This window comes from Mastigoproctus giganteus, chromosome 5 (genome assembly GCF_048544385.1).
Source record: "Mastigoproctus giganteus isolate SK-2022 chromosome 5, ASM4854438v1, whole genome shotgun sequence".
Lineage (NCBI taxonomy): Eukaryota > Metazoa > Arthropoda > Arachnida > Uropygi > Thelyphonidae > Mastigoproctus > Mastigoproctus giganteus.
This window is the reverse complement of record NC_143579.1, coordinates 198140302-198161206: the sequence shown is the minus strand read 5'-3', so window position 1 is coordinate 198161206 and position 20905 is coordinate 198140302. Positions and strand designations below refer to the sequence as shown.

The window sequence follows — 20905 nt, the reverse complement described above, 5'->3', positions numbered from 1 at the left end:
GACTGAAAAGAGGAGATTCCAAATTACCACGTCTCTGGCAGGGGATATTGGAACGGACATATGCACAAGTGCCACTTTTGAGGTGGAAGGAATCGTACAGTGAATAATTTGGACAACTGAGATGAGCAGTGGTTGAATCAACTGATAACTGAGATTCTGTCAGAAAAAGTACATGGGGTTTGGCAGACTAAGTGGAAATTGTCATCATTGAGATTAGACTGAGATCACGTATATTTGTGAAATGAACTAGGAAATGTTTGGGAGGTTTAGATCTTTTTGCAGATAAGTTTGTTCTATTAGTTTTACAATTCATGGTGTATTCAATAGGAAGAAAAGGTTGGGGGGGGGGGCATGCTGTATGAAGCAATGAAATTTTTGGATATGCCATACACATGGTAATAATATACCCAGATCCTTGAATAACGTGGCCTTGACAATGCCTCCCCTCTCCCATATACACACTACTCGGACTCTCTCCAGTCACTATCTGGTAGAGTAGAGGTAGTAAGATTATACACTAGCTGATCTGGAAGCCTCCTAGAGAGTTACCAATAAGTTCGGTCTGGTGTACTAACTAGTGGCCGGCCTGCAAACACCATTTTAGAGCTGTACCCTCAAAATGTAAGGAAGTTTGGATTGCACCATGGTGTTCATCATAACCTCAAAAGACATCAATCATATTTCATGATGGAAGAGATGAGGAAGGAGTGACCGGAAAACGTAGTGTGGGCGCCACACCTCGACCCCTGTTTATGTTGGTTCACACCTAGGTGGTCACCCACAGTGTGCGTGCGCATGGGGTTTATACCCAGGATTACTAACAGGATTTGGCTGTCACAGACCGTCTGGACTTTGCCGAAATTGGGTCCACTTGACATGAGTGTCACTCGAATATCAGTTCCATCAGCAATTTAGACTCCCAGGTAGCAAGCACAGCTTGTCTGGCATATCTGAGAGAATGTCTACAACCTCAAGGACCACCAATATACTTCACTTTCTCTGCAACTACAAATACATAATAACCAGGTTTAATGGCAGCTTTTTGGTGCCTCTTCCACCCTCCTCCCCACCACTTCACATGCTTACCATTATACTACTGGTCATTACTTCAGTGAGGTGTGGTCAGCTTCAGAACTTGCTGCAGTTTATTATTCATACTTGGAGCTAAATGAACTGTATCATATTATATCCAGAAGCATATCCAGGTATCATTGTGGGGGGGGCACGGAGACCAAGCTTTTGATTTTTTTTTTTTTTAGAATGAATCCTGCGTTCATTCTCTTTAATTTCAAAATTTTGGTTGGGGGCATATGGCTCCTCTGCCCATCCGTGAATACACCCCTAGTATCACAGTGCTATCCATACTTCAATATCATACATCAATAACAAACCTAAGATCATTGAAAAATCAAAGAAAGGTTAACAAAATTACTAGCATTATTAATTTTTCTACAACTGAATAGGTCACTGATAAATCAATAATTTCTAACATTAAAAAAAAATTAATTTTAAAACTAATTACTCATTTCCATGTGAACAGATTGATTATCCAAGCAAGTCATCCCCAAGTAGCTCAAATAACAATGTCCTAATGTTTTGTCCAGAAAGCAACACTATTCCCTCTGTTTCATAAATAACAAAATTTTACTACCTGTCATATCTGATAACATGCTATTCTTTTTGTTTCAAAGAAAATAAATTTTTACTTCCTGTCCTATCCAATAACACACTATTCTTTTTTTTTTTCATAGAGAATAAATTTTACTTCTTGTGCTATCCACAAATACATACTTAGAGGCAACAAGAGGAAGCAACACTCTCCATCTGACTATCAGCACTGACCAATCACACATCAAGAATACCAGACAAAAGAACCACTGGCAGTGATCACAATCTTTTGAGGTGCAATATTTTGCTTTCATGAAGGAAACTTCAGTGGTCTCAGACAGTTTCAAATTCCTTTCAGTAGGAAGAAATGATGATGATACCAACTACAAATTCGAAATGGGAGGCATTCATGGAAATAATCACAGAAGCTACCAAGAAACTCACACAAATGAAGAGATACTGTTCAAGGTTTATACCCAAATAGATGTCAGATACACTGATGAGACTAGTGACAGAGAAAGAAAATGCATGGAATGATTATAAATTAACACTAGAAGAAAAGGTATGAACAACATTGGCCAAATAGCTATGATGGCATAACTATTGATGAGGCGCCTCCATAGCCAGGTGGGCAGGAGCAGCAGTGCATAGCACACACTTCTTGATTAGACCAGGGTTCGAACCTGTGACCACCAAATATGGAGGATGCAGAAAGGTCGGGGAATGACCACCGCATATCCCCGGAGCAAGTTGGTCTTATGGCCTTAGTTGCTAATGCTCCTAAAAACTAAATAACAACAACAACTATTGATGATCCTGTTCAAGCTGCTGACAAACTAAATAAATATTTTGCATCTATATTCACATGTGAGCATTTGGGGATGGGACCACCAGAACTACACTAAGCTTTAAATGCAAGTTAATGATTTTGTTATAACTGAGAAGAAAGTGGAGACAAACTGCTGAAGCTAAAAACATACTTTTAACATAAGGTATGTTAAAAGAAGTAGAAACAGAGGTAAGCAAATCATAATTATGAGGGCATCCTTGAATTCAACAGAAGCTCCTGTAGATTGCAACTGTACAAATGCATCTCCTATTCTCAAAAGAGGATTAAAGACCAATGTGAGAAAACTATCGACATGTAAGCTTGACTTCTGTTCCAGGGAAATAATGGAGTCAGTGGTATATGCCACTAGTAATGCTAATTGCATAGTGTGTTGAGCTTAACTTTAATTCTTTGAGTCATTTTGCTGTCAATAAATAGTCATCCTACACTTGGTGACACAAATATAAACTATGTAATTATGCAAATCTAATGTTTGATATCTCAAGGGCATTCCTAATAGAGATGCAACATCCAAAATCCAGCAACTTCAGGAGCTATAGATTGTCATCGATTTTCCAAATTTTAGATTTATTGTTTTTGTACTACAAATCTAGCAAATTGTGGAAGGCCATTATTCAAGCAAATTAAAGGGAGAATGCACTGGCATTGTGGCCTGTACACTTTTTTTCCCTGTGATATTAGCTTATTTTTATTAACTACAGTCAAAGCACTTTATAGTAACCCACTTTTTAACATCCCAGCATGTTATAATAACCTATGTGGTAGCTCCCAGCTGATTTCTCATAAACCTAATACTGGTTTTACATTTGTTACAATGACGTTGAAAAAAGAACAAATTCTCTATAATGTCCCAAAAATTTCCACCACTCTATCTTGTTTTTTACTTTTTTATTGTATTTATATTTTTAAATGAAAGAATATTGAAGCTAACAACTAGCTTGTAGGCCAACTGTGAGAAATCACTTGTGATTTCCTATGCTCATATACAGTTTCTCATGCTTGTTGGCATAATGATATTACCTTTAATTATAAATTCATCGTACAGTATGTATAGCAACTTAGAATGCCTCCATATTTAGCTATAGACTGGATTTAGCTATGGCTCCTACGAAATGGATAGCTTTACCAATTTCAGACAAAATTAAGATTTTACAAGCTGTAGATAATGGCACGCATTCTAAGACCAACAACCCTAAGAGTACAATGTTCACTATTCAGAAAAATTGCAAAAAAGATGAAAGCTAAGAGAAACCTGCTGCATCAGCTAGGATCAGAGTGCAAAAGCAAAGTATCCAGATTTTGAAAAGATACTCTCAGAATGGTTAATGATGATACATGCAAAAAAAAATGTTCCTATAGACAGAAACTTTCAAAAATAATAAGGCTGAATCATTTGCACATCACGTGAGTTCTGAAGATTAAATCTTCCAGTGAACGGTTCCAGAAATTTAAGACTTCATGGGCTGTTTTTCAAAGTGTGTGATGAAAGTGCAGCTATGAAGGAATGGAAGGAGAATCATTTCAAATGTTTTGTTGACATACGATGAGAATGATATCTTAAATGCTTTTTTTTTAAGCTGTTACCAGATAAAATGTTTACATTTAAAGGCGAGAAATGTGTGCATGGCAAAACAATGGATTACCATTCTTCTAGCAGCAAACATTTGTGGCACAGAAGCTTCCTCTCTTAATCATTGGGAAAGGCCAGAAGCCCCGATGCTTAAAGGTTTGAAGACACTGCTGAGTATATAGTAAAAAAACTGCAGCCATTATCAATCCACTGCAGGATGGAAGCCTCCTCAACAATTCATGGGCCATAATCTGCCACACTGGTCCAGTGCGGGTTGGCAGATCGACCATATTTAGCAGTCAGGGGCTTGAACCCTGGTCTATTCAAGGAGCGTGTAATACTGCACTCCTTCTCCTGACCACTTGGCTACGGAGGCCAACTATATAGTATCAAAACCAAAACACTTACACTATCAAAAATCTACAAAGAATGGATCAGAGCCTTAGATCACAAGACTGCAGACAGAATAGAAAATTCTGCTGTTTTGTGGATAATTGCACCCTTCATTGCCAAATGAATGGCCTACATGCAATCACTGTTGAGTACCTGCCATCTGATAAAACATCATTTCTTCATCAAGGTATAATCCAGTGCTTTAAAACTATTGAAGAATGCTATTAAACAAAACTGTGCTGTGTCCCAATAGCAAAACACAATACTAAATCTCATGCTTCAGCATCGGATGAGGTTGACAAAAGTTATTGCCAACTGCTTCAAACACACTGGATTTTTCACTTTAAAACTTTGCAACCAACAAAGTTTCATATGCTTCTTTCTCTATTTATCCAAAAGAACAGTCCAGTAATAGTAGAGAAATTTGAGGATGTGCCAAAATGAAATTATAAGTGCCGGGAACCAGAATTATGCTCATGCAAACAGATAATTTTTTGGAAATTTTTACCATCGTTTTGATTAGCTAACATATTAAATTGGGTTTCAAAAATAGTTTAAATAGTCTTAGTCACATTTGTTAGCTTATTTTTAAATTTAGCTAATGATTTTGTAAATTACGACTTCCTATATGTACTGCTATTGTATCAGTGTTCTGGTGTGAATATTGTAGCATGTAAGTGCAGAGGAATGGAATAGTGCTGAGAAAAAGAGTAGTGCAGAGGAATAGTAGGCTTTTAATTGTGATAAATAAGTAGCTCAGAAGTTCTAATCACTTGCTGGCTATATATCTTTTACGTGTTTAGCTAAAGAAATGTTACTTTTTAGCAAGGTTAACTAATTTAACATTACTATGAAATGTATTGTTACTACTAAAAACACTGAAAACTGATATGCTTAATACAAAATAAACTAAGATACAAAAACAAACAGGAGCTTTCAGGACAAGGTGTCCCTTCTTCAGCTGGACAATGGTACAAATACGTTATATATAGAATAGCAATATAAGACTGAGCGTGATCATGTGTTAGACAAAGTAAGGCACATGCACGAGGTAGGTGGACTTTATATGGAATAAAATTATAAATGAGTCACTGGGCAGAATCAGATATCTGGTGCTGGGAATGTAAGGCAAGTACACGAGACATATGCCAGCGTTCATCATGCTGTAAAAGAGTTGCTTCCATAATTTACTCCTTTATTACGGTTGAAGACACTACTATATTTGGCTATGTGTAGTGCCTCAAGTCACAAGCGTTGGCGGTAGTTACATGAGGTCAACGATCTCAACGTCACGTTGAGGTTGCGTTGTTCAGACCAACAGCACTCAGCAACAGCGTTCAGAGTCAGCAGACCGGAAGGCTCTTTCATGTTCCGAGACTCGATCTTTTAGTCTTCTGGTGGTTTCACCTACGTAACAACTACCACAATCAGGGCATTTAATTCTATATACAGAACCACTATGTAAGAAAGAGGGGATGGGATTGGTGTTTTAACCCTAGAAATAATCGAACATAATTGCGACATGCACGGTAGGCAGTTGAGATAAACTTATTGTTATGGGGTGGATTAGGTCATGCAACAAGTTCACGAGCTTGTAAATCACACTTGTCTAGAATATAAGTTGGATAGCTGCATCCAGAAAGGTCAGCCCTTACCTTGGAAATTTCCAACTGCCTGTTATCTATAGAGCTAGAGTGGGTCCAAGTGCAGGTAAACAAGGCACATGCAGTACTGAGTAAATGACTGGGAGCATATGCAGATTCATAGTTTGTAAATTGGCCTGCACACATTTGTGTTCAGTTTTCTATAAATCGAAGTTCTAAAACATGAGCCCCCCCCCTCATGGACTAAAGCATCCAGAAAGGAGACGTGTTGTTTGCTTCTAGTTCGATGGTAAATTGGATGAAGGATGACAGGGAGTTGAGATATTGCAGCAGTTGGGGTTCTGATCCTCGGGGGATAATCGCAAAAATATCATTCACGAATCGACACCAGAGGGTAATGGGGATGGGCAGGTTCAAAAATATATGGCTCTCTAGTTCCTCCATGGCAATGTTGGCTATGATAGAACTGATGGGAGCTTCAATAGGCATGCCATGGACCTGGTGGAACAGAGTTGTTTGAACGTAGTCACATTGCCAGTCAATGTGACTATGTTCAAATATCATCCATAATAGCAAGGGTCCTGTCAGATAAGGTGGTATCACCATCTAAAAGTTGTTTTGCACAGGCAATGGTTTGTTGTACTGGAACAGAAGTGAATAGGGATACTACATTGAAGAAGGTCATGAACTCATCTTCTGGAGATTGTGAGATCTTTAATGGGGTGTAAATCCACACTGTTGGACACGGTATGGTTGGTATTCCCCACATGGGGTGTTAATAGCCTGGTGATGAATTTTGAGAGTTCACATGTAGGTGAGTTGCAGCAGGAAACAATGGGTCTTAAAGGAATACCCAGTTCGTGGATCTTTGGGAGCCCATAAAATTGTGGAAGCTGTTAACCCGTCACTGAAGTTTTCAACATAAGGTTTTTGAGATCTTGCTAGATGAAAACCAACCATGTATCAGTCTGTTGGCTTTGGATTCCAACCTCTCTAATACTTTAACAGGGGAGTACTGTACCAGCTCATATACAATGCGATCATGCAGGAGAGAGAGAGAGAGAGAGGGCCTTACATAAATACTCAGACCTGTCCAAAACTATGATGTGTCGGCCTCTATCAGCAGGCAGGACCACGATGGTGTCATCTCTACTGAATGAACTAAGGGCTTCTTGCTGGAGATGACTAAGGTCAGAAGTGACAGGATGGATATGCTGCAAAAAAGAGGCAGTTTTAAAACAGATCTCGTTCGCAATTTCTTCAGGTAAACAACCAAGAGATGTCTCCACTCTCTGACATTGCGTGACGGGAAGTTTTCGTGGAAGAACAGCAAATTTTATCCAGAAAATTAAAAGATCACTCTGTTTACTGGACAACTGCTTGCTGCTTAAATTCAAAATAAAACGTGAGTTATCCTCCAAGTGGCCTCTATGCATGTTGTTCTTGATGGTATAGGCCTCAAAGCAGCAAGTTATTAAATTTATTCTGCTGGCGCAAGCAGTGTATCTCGGTCTTGCAGACAGCTTGTGAACCTAAAATTTGAATGATACTAGAAAAGGTTTGGGGAGAAACCAAACTTTTTAGCTCTTGCATATACCTGGATTTGTTGACAATCACTCTCTTCAATTCCTGGTGCAAACTGCCAATCCAAATTTTTCAGGCCTAAATTAAAACAAACACACTTCATTCGGTCATGATGGAAAGGTTCTTTGAATCTAAATCCCTTGAGGATTACACAATGGAATTTGCAGTGGTGAAGAAGCGAAGATGTTTTCAATTGTGGGCTTCTAACAAGCGTTTTCTGTAGGTTAACAGTGACACCATACACATAAGGGCCATATACTAGATGAACATTTAAGAAAAGGCCTTGGGTTTTGGGTTGCATAATTACTATGAAATGTATTATTACTACCGAAAACACTAAAAACTGATAAGTTTAATATAAAATAAACTAAGATACAAAAACAAACAGGAGCTTTTGGGGCGAGGTGCCCCTTCTTTACTTTACTTTATTTGTACTCTGGACGATGGTACAAATACGTTATATATAGAATAGCAATATAAGACTGGGTGTGATCATGCGTTAGACAAAGTAAGGCACGTGCACGAGATAGATGGACTTTATATGGAAGAAAACAATAAACGAGTCACTGGGCAGAATCAGATGTCTTGTGCTTGGAATGTAAGGCACATACGCAAGATGTATGCCAGTGTTCGTCATACTGTAAAACAGTTGCCTCCATAATTGGGTGCATGCATACATCCCTATTACGTCGAAGACATTATTATATTTGGCTGTGTAGTGCCTCAGGCCATGAGTGCTAGGGGTAGTTATGTGAGTGTTCAACAATCTCAATGTTATATCGGGGGTTGAGGTAGTATTTTTCAGACCAATAGTGCTCAGCATCAGCGGAGTGTTCAGAGTCAGTGGACTGGAAGGCCCTTTCATGTTCCGAGACTCGATCTTTTAGTCTTCTGGCAGTTTCGCCTACATAGCAACTACTGTAATCAGGGCATGCCCTTTCATGTTCTTGGAACATAAAACGGCTCTGCAGACCGCTGATTCTGAACACTCCACTTATGCCGAGTACTACTGGTCTGAACAACATGATCTCGACCCCCGACATGATGTTGAGATCGTTGAACACCCATGTAACTACCGCCAATGCCTGTGGTTTGAGGCGCAACACATAGCCAAAATATAGTAGTCTTCAACTGTAACGAGGAGTACGGATGCACCCAATTATGGAGGAAACTCTTTTACAGTATGACGAATGCTGGCATATGTGCCTTACATTCCTAGCACCAGACGTCTGATTTTGCCCATTTGCTCATTTATTGCTTTATTCCATATAAGGTCCATCAGTAAGATGTGTACACATTGTGTACACATCTTACTTTGCCTAACGCATGATCACATCCAGTCTTATATTGTTATTCCATATATAAACCCCGGAGGCTCACATCTGGTTAGTATGGGCTTGGCACACACAGGGTTCTGAGCTGGATATCTTCATTCTTTTCTTTTTGGTGATCCCCTCCCCCCCCTCTCTCTCTCTCTCTCTCTCATTCAGGAATTTTTTTTTTTGGCTGGTGCAGCATAAGCCTCAGGCTTCCTTGCACCATATAGCTAATAATAATAATAATGTATTTGTACCATCATCAAGCTGAAAAAGGGACACCTCTCCCCTAAAGCTATTTGTTTTTGTATCTTAATTTATTTTATATTAAACATATCAGTTTTCGGTAGTAATAATACATTTCATTGTAATTATGCAACCAACCTAAAACCCAAGGCCTTTTCTATAATTTAACATTGCAATTGTTACAGTGTAGTGTAACATATATCTTGAATTTGATAGCATAGGTATAACATAAAACTAGATAGCTTAATATATATATCACAGCATTTATGAATCTATTAGCTTAGTGTAGTATTGTCAATAAATCAACAAATTCCACTGTATTTAAATGGAAACATGCCTCCCTCCCCCTCTCCTGGCAGACAAGAGCAGCAAAGCAACAAGCACAAAATAGTGGGAGTGCTGTGACTCAGGGGAGGACCGGGGGGGGGGGGAGCAACAATTCTCCAATGCATCACAGCCTTAAAATATGAGCAACTTGTCAAACGCTTGCAGACCTTTCTGGAACAGGACATGATCTAGCCAAGGAGGATGTCGCGTGTGTGCTAGGAGCAGACAGCGAAAAAATTATGTGCAAAATCAGCATTCTGATGGGTGTCTGAGGGTTAGAAGAGTAGGATGGATGCCCTCAAATGAATTAAAATGTGGGCCCGTCAAGCTCTCAGCTGCCCAACTTGATGTCAGAGTTCACTCTTGAGCATGATAACACTGTGGCAATCTTCAAATCAGAAAGTGCTGGTCCCACAGGACATTGTACAGTCATTGTAGAGCAGATATCATCTGTTAAGGGCATAAAAGGTGATATTGTTGTACACATTGGCACTAATGATAGTAAGAGTAAGAGATCAGAGGACTTACTTAACAAGTACAAGGGCAACGTTAGCAAAAAGTCACGAGTTAGGATTGAATGTCAAAATTGATAATTTTGACATTGAATTTTAAAGTGTCTGCAATTCTGCACAGACATGTGGAGAAATGCAGACACTTTCAAAGGGTGTATATGTTTAAAGTCTTGTCAATCAATTTGGCCTTCAGAGAATGTGCAAGGTTCATGGGTCACTGTTTTTACTGAGATGGGAGACACTGAATAAAAAGAATACAAGAATATTTACTGATGCTATCGAGACAGTGATAGGTGGGTTGGAAAACTGCTAGCTTGGGGGGGGGATACACAGACTAATAGATTAACTTGAGCCACAGGCAGAGGTGAAACTGATTCTTGCATTACTCTATTGGTACATGCAGTAGCCTGGAAAGCAAAATGTCTAGGATTTCAGATCCTACTGTGGTCATCACAGAACAAATAAATACATGGGCTGTTTTAGGGTAACCAAGAGTAAGAACAGGTGCAAATTTATTTCTATTTCTAAATTACGGGGCTTGGGGTAAAGACTATTTGTGTTTACTTATAGCAACTGAAAGCCCGCTGGCTGCCAAATATAGGAGGCATATATGCAAACAAAGCTACCAACAGAATTTTCAAAAACTTTGTAAATTAAATATTACTAACTTTACTTTAATATAATCAAATTAACCAATTCATCATCCAAGTGCAATATTTGGAGAACATGTTTTAGGCACAAAAGTGAAATGACTATAAAATGTTTCACAAAAAAAAATAACATGAATCTTAAAAATATCCAGTTTTTGGATAGCTGGATTTTAGACATTCTACCTGTAAAGACACACACAATTTTAAACCTTTCTAATGAACACTTTGTAGAAATAAGTCTTCAAAAGTTATTTTATAATCACCATGTACTTTTGGACAAATATGCTCAAATTATTATTTCATCATAAAATTTAAAAACAAACCATGTGCAAGCCAGCAATGGTATCTGCTCCATATTCTGATATCATAACTGGCTTTTTATATGTTAGATGGGAATTAGTGAAATCATCTAGGACTTGCTGATAAATCACATCTGTTTCTCCTGGATTACTATACCATGCAAAGTAGCGATTCATCATTATGACATCCATGAATTTACCCTAAAAATAAATCAGCATTAATTTAGAGAAATAAATTTTTCAATACAGTACTGTTATACAAGTAATAATCCAGAGAAACTCCCAAAGGAAAAAATTAATTATTTAAACAAATGTCATCTCGAGCAAGAAATGGTTGGTGTATTTTTATACATATATTTTGTGTATCTCATTTATTTGGGTTGTTTGTTTTTTGTTTTTGTTTTTTTTGGAGGGAACAGATGTCATATAATATAGAGTTTTTCATACAAACAAAACAAAAAAAATATTACAAAAATACAACTGATCCAGCTATAACATGTTCTTAAAAAATAGCACATAGTAGACATGCATACCACAGCATGCACATTTTCACATAACAGTCGAAGATAATGCGCGCGCACACACACACACACACACACACACACACTGCATTTACACCTTTCAAAAGTAAAAAAAGTGAGACAAAAAATATGTAAACTCCAATGTAACATTGGAGTTTCTGTAATTATTATTATATTACATGAATATTATAACAAACTTCAAAATTTTAAGAGTTAAGTGAATATTATTTGTTTGCCATTGCAGCTGCTATTTATTTCAGTTACATTCTAACAGTCTACAAATTCAAAACAATTTTTATTGAAATTAATTCTAATTTGTAGTTTCACTTTTATGGACCATATTTAATCCATTTCATTTTTTATGTGTTTTCTACGTTTAATCTAATTTAAAATACCCTTTCTGCACTAGCATTGCTAATAGGAACTGATAAGACATACTCAACAATTTTTATTAGGTTACAAGTCTGTTTTTTCAAAAAATGCAACCTAGATTTTATCAACAAGTGAATTAAGGCTGATTAAATTCTGCCTACAGCTGGCTATCACGAGGGGATGGTCAAAATGTTGTGGGAACGGAGTATAAATTTTTCCCCCTTCTCTCTCCAATATTATTGAACTCTGAAGTTCAGTAACCTTATTGTATTTAATCTGCCAAGAATTTAATGTTTCAAAAAAAAAAAAAATCAAGTTAGGCATTAAACCTACCACGGTTGCCTTTAGCTCTTCATCTTTAAAATGAAAATAGCAGCTGCAATGGCAAACAAATAATATCCATGAAGATGAGACTTAAGGTCTCTGAACAAACAAATAATAGTGACTTGGAGCCAGATCTGAAATGTAAGGGAGAGAGGATAATTTTTCAAATCACATTCATGAATTGCCTGTGCAACTCTTGCATGGGGGTCTGCTGTCACGGAGAAGCAAAATCCAATAACTCAGCTTTCTTGCCTTTTTTCCAAATTGCAGATTTTAACTTTGGCATAAGGCTAGACAATATTCTACTATTATTGTGGTTTTAGGTGCAAGGTAATCAATTAACAAATCCTTTCGTGTCCCAGAAAATTGAGAACTCTTTTCCAACTGATTGTTGGGTTCAAAACTTTTGAGGTTGGAGTTCCTCTGTGCTTCGACTGCATAGTAATTTGGATTCAGGATCATAAAACTGTAACCAAGTTTAATCACCAGTCAGAAAATGGGATAAAAATCTATCTGAATTAGCAAGAATTAATTTTAAATTCTCTTTTGATGACTCCTTCCTCTAATATTTGTCATGAATGGAAACATTTCAGGTTAATGCATGGGTTAATGCACACACACATCATTTCTACTACCAAGGTAGTTTTTAATGCATTGTTTGAATTATATCTCATATTGTGAATATCTTCACAAGTTGCCATGGTATTGAACTACCTTGAATAAGTAAGGCTACACCTGTGGAGAAGACTATTGTTATTTATTCTCGGCAGATACTGCCATCCAGACAGCACCATTTCAAGGCTTGGCCCCCTCTTCAGTGGGTAGGTAGGTACTCAGGTGTTGCAATAGTGACAACCCAGTTATGAAGTATAATTGCACAATATGAGAGATGCCTAATGGTGTGCATGGTTTAATGTAAAAGACATTTCTTGGCTAAAGCCTCTGTGTATGAAGGAATTTACTTATGCATGGGTTAATGCAGATACATCACCTCTGCTACCAAGGTGGTTTTAATGCATCATTTTAATATCTCATATTGTGAATAGCTTCACAATGAGTTGCTGTAATATTGCACTGCCTTGAATAAGTAACGCTTCACCTATGGAAAGAAGACTGTTATTACTTATTCTCAGCAGATACCACCACCCAACTGGCACAGTTTCAAAGCTTTTTGGTCTCAAGAAATGTCTTTTAGATTAAACCATGCACACCATCAGGCATCTCTCATACTGTGGAGTTATACTTCATAACTGGGTTGTCACTATTGAAACACCAGAGTACCTAACCACCCACTGATGATAGGCCAATAAGCCTTGAAACAGCCATCGGGGGAGCCTGATGCTTCCCAGAGTTACTGAGAATAGGCAACAACAGTCTTGCCCACTGGGGAAGCATTGCCTGTTTGAGGAGTTCATGAGTTTATGAGAGGTGTGAGTTGAAGGAGTTACTGTCCCTTTCCTTCTTCTACACCATTTCTTTTCTTCTTCCGCTTCTATTACTTTCCTCTACTTTTTCCTTTTCTAAGTCTAATGGGGACAAGTGGGTAGCAGAGTTATTACCCCACACATATACAAAAAGCCTTGAAATGCTGCCGTCTGGGTGGTGGTATCCACTGGGAATAAGTAACAATAGTTTTCTCCATAGGTGAATAATTATTTATTCGAGGTAGTGCAATACCATGGCAACTCATTGTGAAGGTATTCACAATATGAGATATAATTAAAATGATGCATTAAAACTACCTTGGTAGTAGAGGTGATGTGTGTGCATTAATCCATGCATAAGTAAATTCTTTCATACTCTGAGGCTTTAGCCAAGAAATGTCTTTTAGAACTTTAGACCTTTCCAAATGCTCATGAATTATTATTGAAATACTTCCATGGAAAATGTTAAATACTTTTTCAAGTTCAGACACTTTAATTTTTCTGTTTTCTAAAATTTTTTTATTCAATGATGGCAATTATTTCAGAATTGATTACTTCAGATGGCCAACCAAACTTTGCACCATCCTCAACTGACTCCCCCTCCTCTTTTTGAACTCTGCCAACCACTTTGCAACAGTATCATAACTGAGTGATACTTTCCCAAACACTCTAATCATTCTTTCGTGTTTCTTTAGTATTTCTGCCTTCTTTGGTAAAAAAATTTGTTCACTAAACAATACTTTACTTTCTAGATATTCATTCTTCTTCCACCTACCAATATAAAAAATTTAATTTTTTTGTTTAGAAACTGCATAAGATAATAAGATACAATTTTTCCAGGTTATTTTATAGACAAAGCTAGCATAATAGACTATTACATAATTTATTAATAGACTTTATATACCCTTTTCTCAGAGCTTTGACTTGAAAATAAGATCAAAATGGCTATAAATTAAAATAAAATTAAAGTGATATAAAAGAAAAATAAAATGACTATAAATAAACAAACCAGCCACAGAAGCCTTTCAAATATCAGCCACACTCTTTATCAACTAAAACTTTATAGGTAGAGGAAGCGATATAGGAGTGTCTCAGGGACACATGACAGGAGGCGCCTTCGTAGCCAGGTGGGAAGGAGCAGCAGTGCGTAGCACACTCTTCTTGATTAGACCGGGGTTCGAGCCCGTGACCACCAAATATGTAGGATGCGGAAAGGTCAGGGAATGACCACTGCATATTCCCGGAGCAATATGGCCTTAGTTGCTAATGCTCCTAAAAACCAAATAACAAACAAACATGACAGGAAGGTCATGCATGTTAACAGAATTTGGCGAAGGTAAAGAAAGCCTATTTTAAAACAGCGGGAAGGGGAGGGGGATAAACACCCTAAGATTGGGCAGTCTGGAGGGTGTACCCGTAAGTAAATTTCAGCTGCAAAAACACTCATGAACTCCAATAATCTGCTTTTAATAATGAGAAAAAACTAATCAATACATCGTTATCGACTTCTACTGCCACTACCGATAATGCACACTATCGATAATGTTTACTGAGAATGCAGGGAGAAACTGTGGTAGCGGCAAATTAGTTTCTCCGGGTAAGTTTCCCAAAATTTGCAATAGTTCTCGTGTTGGCTTTCTTTGCCTTAGCCCAGAATTTTAATGAAGTCTTATTTTGAAAAAGGCTTTATTAAAATCTTTATTTTGATAAAGATTTTATGTATATCAGTGGCTGCAGCAATTTATTACTATTATTACTGTAATTTCCATTATATCCATTGGAGAAACTTGTTAAAATGGCTTCTTCACGGGAAAAAGAACAAAGAGCAAAAACAAATTCAGTGCAATGCAATGCAATGTGATTTTTTGTACATACTATAAAAAGGACCCAAACAAAGTTTCTTTGTATACAGTGATATTTAATAGCAAGTTTTCCGCAATTAGTTATGTTCACAATCCTTGAAGCATATATAGATAAATCGTACACAGAGTTACTGCAAAGTTGTAGCCAGATATAGAAAAATAATGATAATAAAATAGTGAATATAACCTTGTTTGCTTATTTGGTCTTTTGAATAAACATAAATGAAAAAAAAATATATAGGTTTACAACTTTATTATGGTTTGTTTGAGAACTTGCTGAACTGGGGTTTTCTTTTTTCTTTCTCTGTCTCCATTGAAAAAGTTGGACATTGGACCATCACAAGTTATCTGCAGAAGAAAGGTTTATGACCAAAAGAAATGTGTTATGATGTGGTATGGTGCACACTTTGGTTATATCTGCTCCATCATATGTTATGGTAAAAAACTGGGTAGCACAATTCAAATGAGAGAGACAACAAAGGTGATCCTCTCAGTGGATAACCAACAATGGCTAAATGCAAAGAAAACACTGATTCAATACATATCGTAATGTCAGACTGGCAATTGTCAATTCACAAAATAGTGCAAGCCATAAGCATTTTATATGAGTGGGTACAAAACATTCTGACAAAGTTTCACGTAAATAGTTAAAAATGCAATGTACCCCCCCCCTTTTACAATTGGTTCACTGTACAATCAAATCACGTTATGATGGAGTCACCATAGTAAAGTACCGTTCACTATACGATGTGCAGTAAGCGCCGGTCATTGTGATCACGTTTGTGAATTGAATTTTAATTCTATTAAACAGTGATTCACAATGAGTTGCTGTAAATAAACAAACCTGGTTTATTTTGAGAATCACTCATGAGCTATATGCAGGATATAATTTCGAAATTTGTTTACATATTTTCGCAAGGCATTTGACTCAGTCCTGAATGAGAAGTTACTGTATAAGCTGCATTGTTGAAATCACAGGAAAATTTCTTAGAAAGGTTGCAGGATGACTGCAGAGCAGGAGACAGAGGGGTGTGATTAATGGTTATTCTTCATATTAGGCTAACATAAGAAGTGGGGGTTCCCAAGAATCGGTATTGGGATCACCATTGTTTTTAATTTTCCTGAATGAAAATTATGTTTATTTCCGAAGTGGAAATAAACATAATTATGCCAACATAGGTTTGAGTGCTTTATTATCTTCAAACAATGATTGAGGATACCTTCAAGTTTCAACAATTGGAAAAGTGTGCCTTACAGTAATTGACAGCATAATCACCAAACTATAATCATAGCAGAATTTACCAACCCCAAGAAGGTGCAGTAGATACTTTGGTTGAACAAGCTACAGTCTACTACTGCTGTTATGCATAAATTTTGAATTGTTGTTGTTATGGGAGTTTAAAGGTGCATAAGCTACTATGGCTATAATGCACCTATTCATTTTTTATATAGGAAAATGAAAAATTTTCATAAGATCAGAAAAGATTAAAAAGTCCAATCTGCTTCAGAAAGTTGTAAAATTCGAAAATATTTGCCTTGTCACCAATGAGATTCTCTAAAGTTATTGGTTTATCAAGGTTTACCAGTGATAGCAGGGTTGATGTTCTGTCTTGTCTATAGTAGGGGCAGTCAGTGAGTATGTGTTTAACAGTCAGATTTATAGAACAATGTGGACACTGCGGTGGATCGTCTCCTCTAAGTAAATAAAGATGGGTTAGATGGGTATGACCTATTCTTGCCCTTGATAGGACTACTTCTTCTTGTCTTGATGTATGGATACTGGAGCACCAAATTTTCAGGTCATGTTTAAATTGAAAGAGTTTATTATTTGTTTGAGAGTGCCAGATTGTTGTCCATTCTGACAAGCATGCAGTTGGAATAGTTAATGCAAAGCCTGATAGCGGAACAGGGATATTAGTTAAGTCTAAGCTAGTTGGATTTTTTGTAGCTTTATCAGCCAATTCATTGCCCAAAATACCAGAATGTGCTGGAATCCAACAGAAGATGACCTGTTGATGGCGTTCTTCAATTTTTAGTAATATGCTTCGTATTTCATCTATAACAGGGTGAACTTTATCTGGGAAATTACATAAAGCCATGATTGAACTAAGCAAATCGGTGTAAAAATAACAGATTTTAAAGGTCGATCAGCACAGAGATTTTGTAAGGCCATAAATTTTGAATTAAAAAGAAGATACCAAGTAGGCATACAATTCCTGCAATAGTATAGAAAATTCATAAAGGATGCCCATTTGTACAATCATCCTGGCAGAGGTAGTAGCTAAACAAAATGAAGATGAAGTGGAGCAGGTTCAAGGAAGTTTTGTGAAAAGCCCAGGGAAATCCATACTTAACACTGAAAACTTATCATATCAAGGCCAACCATGAGTAATTACATCACCATCCGAGGATTAAACCATACAAGTTGCAGCTCATTCAGAAGCTACTGATTGACAACAAAACCAAGAGGATGGAATTTTGTTGGTAAATTTCTCCATGATGAGTTTTGCAATTGTGCTGTCATCTAGTGCAGCACAAATTTTCCAATTGGTGAATAAATAAAAACTTGAAGTGGTTTCAGATTTTTATCATGTACCCTATTCAGGCAATAATGTTTTAGTTTTGTAAAGGAGGTTTGTTGACATCATGTACATTTGATATCCCTCTATATTCGATAAAAACACTACTATGTGATGCTTGTCATTGCTTTCATAACTGCTTTAGCTACAGTGGTGTCCAGCTTTCTGACTGAGGAACAATGACAAGTTTCCTCTCCTTTCACACACACCACTTTAACTGAGCAGTGAGAAATACTGATCACTTAAGTAGCTACATAAGAATTTTGTTCGTTTATGCAGATTTTCCCTTGGAATATTGGTTGAAATTTTGCTAGGCATTTCATTGATTACATGCTAATTTTTAAGAAATTAAATTACTTGCTCTTAGTGGCAGGGCTGTATGCAGAAAAAAAGGGAGGAGTATCCTGTTATATTAAAAAATTCTATGTAAGCAAAAATGATGAATATGGACTAAAACTAGTAAGTGATTAATTATCTATTATGAAAATTAAATGCTATAAACAATGTCATTTATTTATTTTTATTAAAAGTTAATTAATTGAAACATGTTTACAATAATAATCAATAAAAACTAAGAGAAAGCAACCAGTTATAGTGAATTTCAAATTTCTGAATTGTTGAAACTTGCTACGTGAACCTCTGCAAAGCAGGGCACCTTCCTGCAGTGGACACTTTCTTTTGACTTTAAGTGTCTGCTTTAGAGAGGTTTCATTGTTTTAACATACCACCACTGGTGTGAGTCCACTGCTTCATAAATTTATATTATGTTTAGATGGTAATTATATTCATCTCGTGCAAACCTGGGCATAAGCAGTTTTATAATAGTTGAAAATGGTACGGATTTATAGTTGCATCTTTTTCTCTTCTTTCTGAAAGGGAAAGCTCCTTGAATTATGCAGGGAGGTCACTGCAGACTGTTTTTAACATGTATCCCACAGCCTGCAGAGAATGCTTGAACATTGGAATTAAGATAACCTGCTTTGGTCACTGTTGGTGCTCTGAGATTATCAAAGGCAAGGATTGTGTTCTGTATGGGGACAGTCTGCAACACTGATGACTCCTCGATTATGAACTTCTTGTTTTAGTTCATGTGACAGATTGATAAGATCCCATGCAGTGTTAGTGCCTCGATATATTTGGGAAGATGTGCAGAGTACATACATCTCCCCGACTCCATTATTTTCCCTGGAACAGAAATTAAACTAACAGGTCTATAGTTATTTGTGTCACCCTTTGTGAATTGGGAATACATCTGCACATCTCCAGTCCATAGAGACATCCCCTGAATCTAGGGATGCTCTCATAATTATGACTAAGGGTTTGCTAACTTCCCTTGCTACCTCCTTCAGTATAACTGGATAGATTCCATCCACCCCCGGGTGCCTTTTTTATGTTTAACTTCAACAATTTCTCCTCCGCTTTGCTCTCAGTTATTACAAAATCACTTAGCTCCCTGTTAGAGTTTTATAAACTTCTGGCATTCCCCTCCTCGAATAACTCCTCATGTGTGAATGTAGATGCAAAATACTCATTCAGTTTATCGGCTACTTGAGCAGGATCATTAATAGTCGAACCACCTGTGTTAAGTGGACTAATCTGATTCATTCCCTTCCTTCTAGAGTTTACATAAGTAAAGAACTCTTTGCTGTTTTTCTCTGTATCCTTTGCCAAAGATTCCTTGTAATCTGCATTTGCCTGCCTAACCTCCTTTGTGACTTGATTACAGACTAGGTTATATCTGCTGAAGTCATCTGTGTTGCCTCATAATTTATATGCATCTCATGCATTTTGTTTCTCTGCCACGAGCTTCATTCATCTGACATTCATTTTGGACTGAACCTTGAACAGTATTTCTTAGTTGGTATGAAAAGCCTAGTAGCCTCCAAGATTAAGTCCCTGAAGGCTTCCCATTTAGAATTCACCGTTGGTAACATCATCAGTTGATCCCACTGTATAGAATTTAAAAACTATCTGAGATCACTGTAGTCTCCTTTATGAAAGCAAAAACCCTTCCCTTTACTCCCTTGATGGTATTTTTTTTTTTCCCCTTTTGTTAGTTGTTGGCACATCGGCTTCTGTGGCCATATTGCACCTCCCAAGGTTTTTGCATTTTGTACTCTGATCCAAACCCGAGGTGGGATTCGAACCCGCGACCTTTGGGTTTTCCAGGCAGGCACTTTACCCACCCGGCTAGCCCGATCAGCACCCTTGATGGTAGTTACATCTTTAAGTAAATCCCACATCAGTACACTGTGATCACTGTCACCTATCGGTTCCTTTATCTGCAAATTCTTAACGCATGAATAATCACTGCTGATAATCAGATCAAGAGTATTACTCCCTCTTGTTGCCTCTCGAACACATTGCTGTAGAAAACAATCCTCCAATAAATCTACAAAAGTCTTGCTAGCTTGTGAGTGACCAATCCACACATTCCAGTCAATATCTGGAAAGTTAAAATCTTCCATTACAAGACATTCTGATTTACCGGCCCACTCTTTCTCTGCACAACTGTTCTCTGTACTCATCAAAGTTATTAGACCTATAACACACTCCCACTTTCCCTTTCCCAGTGTTTGTCACACCAAACAGACTCAACATGGCACTGTCAACCCATGACAACTGGATGCACTTCCTTAGATTTTGTGTTTCTTAACTAACAGCATAAGCCCTCCTCCTCCCTTCCTGTACACACTGTACTCCCCAAATTCCAATTCTTCACTGCTTATATCTGTGTGACACCACGTCTCTAATATCCCAACAATATCTGTCTTTGATGCCTTAATCAGCACTTCAAATTCATCAAATTTATTTACTATAGTTCCAGCATTGGTGTACATGCAAGTATACATGCATCTGTTCTA

At 37.3% G+C, this 20905-nt stretch overlaps 1 protein-coding gene across 1 annotated transcript in view; it reads right to left on the bottom strand.

Moving 5' to 3' along the window:
- Positions 1-20905, bottom strand: part of LOC150085986 (beta-glucuronidase) — a 272855-nt gene that overhangs the window by 42259 nt on the left and 209691 nt on the right. The window contains exon 10 of the mRNA XM_090374318.1: positions 10984-11160. Coding sequence (XP_090230444.1) covers positions 10984-11160 — 177 coding nt within the window. The remainder of the gene's footprint in view (positions 1-10983; positions 11161-20905) is intronic.